Source organism: Panthera pardus, unplaced genomic scaffold (genome assembly GCF_024362965.1).
Source record: "Panthera pardus isolate Hobbes unplaced genomic scaffold, ASM2436296v1 HiC_scaffold_20, whole genome shotgun sequence".
NCBI classification, from domain to species: Eukaryota; Metazoa; Chordata; class Mammalia; order Carnivora; family Felidae; genus Panthera; species Panthera pardus.
Window position 1 is genome coordinate 31191307 of NW_026526766.1, and position 6029 is coordinate 31197335.

At 35.7% G+C, this 6029-nt stretch overlaps 1 protein-coding gene across 1 annotated transcript; it reads left to right on the forward strand.

Annotated features, from left to right (window-relative positions):
• The first annotated feature begins 303 nt into the window (after positions 1-303).
• Positions 304-1066, forward strand: LOC109260774 (non-histone chromosomal protein HMG-14-like). The gene is given in 2 exon segments (XM_053908633.1): positions 304-479; positions 482-1066. Coding segments are annotated over 2 exon segments (552 nt in total). The 5' UTR covers positions 304-307; the 3' UTR covers positions 862-1066.
• Positions 1067-6029: the final 4963 nt, after the last annotated feature.

The following is a 6029-nucleotide window of genomic DNA, read 5'->3' on the forward strand; positions in this document are numbered from 1 at the left end:
AGAGAGAACATGAGTGGTGGTGGGGAAGAGAGAATCTCAAGCAGGCTCCACACCATCAGCAGCATGAGCCCGATGCAGGGCTTGAACCTACAAACTGCAAGACCATGACCTGACCTGAAATCAAGAGTCAGATGCTTCACCAGCTGAGCCACCCAGGCACTGCTACACTCTTTGTTTTAAAATCTAGTTTGTGGCCTCTGCTGTGGGTCGCAGCAGCTCGGGCGGCGGGAGGAGCGGTAGCGGCCAGGCAGCCCAGCTTCATGAAGGCTCTTGGCGCGTGGTGGCCCGCAGGCACCCGGCACCCGGCATGTGCCCGCCCTGCCGCCACATGCCCAAGAGGAAGGTCAGCTCTGCCGAGGGGGCAGCGAAGAAGGACCCCAAGAGGAGGTCGGCGAGGTTGTCAGCTAAACCTGCTCCTGCAAAAGTGGAAGCGAAACCAAAAAAGGCGGCGGGAAAGGAGAAATCTTAAGACAAAAAAATGCAAAGGGGAAAAGGGGAGCAAAGGGAAAACAGGCTGAAGTGGCTAACCAAGAAACAAAAGAAAACTTACCTGCAGAAAACGGAGAAACTAAAAACGAGGAGAGGGCAGCCTCTGATGAAGCAGGAGAGAAAGAAGCCAAGTCTGATTACTATCATATCCCATGTCTTACCAGTGGTCCCTGTCTCCCTTCTTGTACAATCCAGAGGAATATTTTTATCAACTATTTTGTAAATGCAAGTTTTTTAGTAGCTCTAGAAACATTTTTAAGAAGGAGGGAATCCCACCTCATCCCATTTTTTAAGTGTAAATGCTTTTTTTTAAGAGGTGAAATCATTTGCTGGTTGTTTATTTTTTGGTACAACCAGAAAATGGGATATTGAATATGGGAGGCTTTGATCGTCTTGGGTGTCAGCTTAACATTCCATAGATGGGGTAGTTTTTATATCGTATAATATCAAGCATACTAAAATGGCAGTTTGGAGTCAGTCGTGCATTTAATATGTCTTGAACATTTTAAATTACTTCTATTCCCATGTTGTTTTTGGTAGAATTGTTTCCTAAAGAAAACCACTCCTTGATCTTGGCTCTCCCTGTCAGAATTTTGTGCATTCTGTAACATCTTGGTCGTGGTAGTCCAGTTTCCTAGTAACTGGACCAACATCTTGGTCGTGGTAGTCCAGTTTCCTAGTAAGTTAATGTGCTGTGCGAGATTGAAAATTTGAGTATGTAGCGTATATGACATTAAATTGTGAATTAATGGGACTCAACAGTGTAACAGCGTATCAACATTTGAAGATACGGGTACTTGATACACTGTTAAGGGAAATTTGTCTCCAAATTTTAAGCTGGAAGGTCACTGGAATAACTTTGAGAAAAGAACCACAGCTACATGGGTTTTTTTTAGGTTTTCGGTACGTACGTTAAGAATTATGTACAAATTGAATTGTCTGTACTGATCCTCAGAACAACAAATAAAAACTCAATTATGAAAGAAAAAAAAAATAAAATAAAATCTAGCTTGTATGATATAAGTATGGCAACTCTGTCTTTCTTTTTCATGTTCCATTAGCATGATAGATGGTTCTCCATCCCCTCATTTTCAATCTGCAGGTGTCCTCAGGTCTAAAATGAGTTTCTTTTAGATAGCATATAGATAGATCTTATTTTTTATCCATTCTGATAACCTATGTCTTTAATTGGGGCAGGCAGTTAGTCCATTTACATTCAGAGTGATTATTGAAAGATATGGATTTAATGCCATTGTGTTATCTGTAGGTTTTGTGTTTGTGGTGATGTCTCCAGTCCCTTATAGTCTTTGCTGCTTTCCATCACAGAGTCCCCCTTAGGATCTCTTGCAGGGCTGATTTAGTTGTCATGAAGTCCTTTAGTTAGTTAATTAGTTTGTTTGTTTAGTCTGGGAAAACCTTAATCTCTCCTTCTAATAACAGCCTTGCTGGATAAAGGATTCTTGACTGCATATTCTCCCTATTCAGCACACTGAATATGTCCTGCCACTCACTTCTTCAAGTTTCAGTGGACAGGTCTGCTACTACCCTTATGTGTCTACACTTGTAGGTTAAGTACCATTTGTCCCTAGCTGCTTCCAGAATTCTCTGTTTTTATATTTTGCTAGTTTCACTCTGATATGTCATGGTGTTGACCTGTTTTTGTTGATTTTGAAGGGATTTCTCTGTACCTCTTGGACTTAGAAGACTGTTTCCTCCCCAGATTAAGGAAGTTCTTAGCTATAAGTTGTTCAAATAAACCTTCTGCCCCTTTATCTCACTCCTCTTTTTCTTGAACTCCTATGCTATGGATAGTGTTTCATTTCATGGAATCACTTAGCTCCCCATTTTTCCCCTCATGATCTAGTAATTTCTTTTCCCTCTTTTCTTTCAGCTTCATCATTTTCCATAATTTTATCTCTGTTTAGCCTATTCTATCCTCTCCTTCTTCTTCCATTCTTGCTGCCACTGTATCTAGTTAATTTTGCATCTCATTTATAGCATTTCTATAGCATAATACACTCCAGTTCCATCCACATTGTTGCAAATGGCTAGATTTCATTCTTTTTGATTGCTAATATCCCATTGTATATTTATACAACATCTTCTTTATCCATTCATCAGTCGATGGACATTTGGGCTCTTTCCATACATTGGCTATTGTTGATAGTGCTGCTATAAACATGTGCCCCTTTGAATCAACATTTTCATATCCTTTGGATAAATACCTAGTAGTGCAATTGCTGGGTGATAGGGTAGTTCTATTTTTAACTTTTTGAGGAACCTTCATACCGTTCTCCAGAGTGGCTCACCAGTTTGCATTCCCACCAGCAGTGCAAAAAGTTTCCCTTTCTCTGCATCCTTGCCAACGTCTGCTGTCTCCCTAATTGTTAGTTATAGCCATTCTGGCAGGTGTCAGGTGGTATCTCACAGTGGTTTTGATTTGTATTTCTCTGATGATGAATGATGTTGAGCATCTTTTCATGTGTCTGTTAGCCATCTGGATTTCTTCTTTGGAAAAGCATCTGTTCATGTCTTTTGCCCATTTCTTCACTAGATTAGTTGGTTTTTGAGTGTTGAGTCTGATAAATTCTTTATAGACTTTGGATACTAACTCTTTATCTGATATATTATTTGCAAATATCTTCTCCCATTCTGATGGTTGCCTTTTCATTTTGGTGATTGTTTCCTTCACTGTGCAGAGGTTTTATATCTTGATGAAGTCCCAGTTGTTCATTTTGCTTTTGTTTCCCTTACCTCCAGAAACATGTCAAGTAAGAAATCATTGCCACTGAGGCCAAAGAAGTTGTTGCCTGTTTTCTCCTCTAGGATTTTGATTTCCTGTCTTACATTTAAGTCTTTCATCATTTTGAGTTTATTTTTGCATATGGTGTAAGCAAGTGGTCTAGATTCATTCTTCAGCATGTCACTGTCTAGTTTTCCCAGCACCATTTGCTGAAGGACTACCCTTTTTCCATTTGGTACTCTTTCCTGCTTTGCCAGAGGTTAGTTGGCCATCCATTTGGGGATCCATTTCTAGGTTCTCTTTCTGTTCCATTGATCTATGTGTCTGTTTTTGTGCCAGTGCCGTACTGTTGATGATTACAGCTTTGTAATACAGCTTAAAGTCTGGAATTGTGATGCCTCCAGCTTTGGTTTTCTTTTTCAACATTACTTTGTCTATTCAGGGTCTTTTTTGGTTCAATACAAATTTTAGAATTGTTTGTTCTAGCTCTGTGAATAATTCTGGTGTTATTTTGATAGGAGTTGCATTGAATGTATAGATTACTTTGGGTAGTATCGATATTTTAACAAACTTTTTCTTCCAATCCATAAGCATAGAATGTTTTTCCATTTCTTTTTGTCTTCTTCAATTTCTTTCATAAGATTTCTATAGTTTTCAGTGTACAGGAAGAATACTTCACTTCTGATCCCAAATCAGTCACTTTGGGTATGACATTAGGCACAGCTAATGGTTGACCCAGTGTACACTGTCTACATTAACAAATAATTTCCCGAAGTAGACACATTATTATTTGACACATTCCTTATTATTAACACATTGTGGCACTCCAGTATGCTTGCAATATTAAGCTAAGGTCAGTAGAATATTCAGTAAAGTTTGAAATTCTTGCAGCTTGACACTGCAGCAATTTCCTGAGGGGCTCTGAGCTGTAGTTTTTAAAATCAAAATGAATTCATCTGCCATTTTTCTTCCAAAACTGCTTGTTAATATCCTGAATGCTATTCAAGCCACTTTGTTTTTATGACTATTTCCCTTTGTTTTTAGTTACTGCTTTTTCAGTAGGATTCTGTGAAATGGTGAGAGTGGGGAGGTGAATCAACCTACTTAACCAATATGAATAGAAATCTTGAATAGAACTCCCAGTACTGATTAAAGTTATAATCTTGTTTTTTTCTTTTTTTCCAGAAACCAATACTACAATGTATGCTAACTAAGTTGAGATTAAATAAATTAAAGATGAAAAAAAAGAAAGAAAGAAAAGGAAAGAAAGAAATTGTAATCTTAAAAGAAAGAAGGAAAAGTATTTGGGTGAGGGCAAGAAAGTCCATCTTGCTGTGCACATAAAATCAAAGGACCTGTGCAGTTGCCCTAGTTCTAACACAATATTTTGGTTATTTTATAATATTAAATATAACAAATTCTATTAAATTTGAGAGTAGTATCTCTTTCACTGTGACATCCAGCATATATGTTGATACTGTTTTTCCGGGTGAGTTATTAGCAACATGTAGGCAGAACAGATTCTGAGTATTTTTCATAATGTTGGTTATATACATAGTTAATAAATGCTTATTATTATAAACATTCACAAATAAATAAATGAATAAATGTTCTCTAATCTACCTTATGCCTAAATTATAATCACATAAAAGAGAGATTTTAACACTTTCAAGCAATGCAATGAGAACAATCTGTTAAAATAAAATTTAAAAAAATAATCAAAAGTAAATGAAGTAAAGAAATTTCCAAATCTTTAAATCCAAGCTCTTTATTTTATGAGTCAAATATGAATATCTTTACAGCTTTAGAAAAATTTAATTGAAAGTGTTAGCTGTTTATAAAATAATAAGGTAAAAGAACTCTGATTTCAAAATACTAGTTCTATTGTGCTACAAATTCAGAGTGCCAAAGAAGTAGAACCAAAGAAGGTAATCCCCTAAATTTTTTTTTTAAATTGTGGACTGTGAGAGCTATATAAATTGCAAATTGAGGATTCTAAACATAAGGAGAATAAAAGAGTAACAATCAATTTTTCTATTTAAAATTCATTATGATAAAATGTTATCAGTTTTTGTAATAGTGTTGTGGTGAATAATTCTGCATGTAAATTGTTTCTCTTTGAAATATATATTTTTTCTGTATAAAAATATATAAGAAGAAAGTTTATAAAAGTGCCTGAGTATACTAATAATTGTTACTTTATACTATAAATCTGTATTTTAACATTCTCACATTTCTTTAATGCTGAATAAAAACCAGTTTCAATCTTCTAAACATTATGACTTCTCAAAAATCCCATCAGGATTGAACAGTAAATTTGAAAGCCAAATAGCCATGTTAGCCAGGTTTATATGTCCTTTGTTTAGATGAATTTCCTCTATAATCTGCAACTTCTCTGTTAGCATCTCTAATTCTCCTCCACCACTCAAGTTCCTAATTATCATGAAGCTTCATGGAAATAAAAAGAAGTTTAGTTTTAGTAAAATATTGATTGGATCATTTATCTATCATCTATGAGGTTATAATACATAATTCCATGGGATTTGCCTGTATAATGAGGAAGAAATTGAATGGATATTCTTGTTGACCAAATAATGTATATGTCAATCTATTATTAAAACAACTTTTTATTTTAAATCTTTTTTCACAAATATTACTCTTTTAAATCATTTACTATACCAAAGTTTAATTTTTACCAAAGTGTCACTTGGACTTTTATGACTATAGCATTATATTATAGTGTAGTATATATTTTACACTGCAAGGTGCCAGAAAAAATACAATCTATGGGATAAGG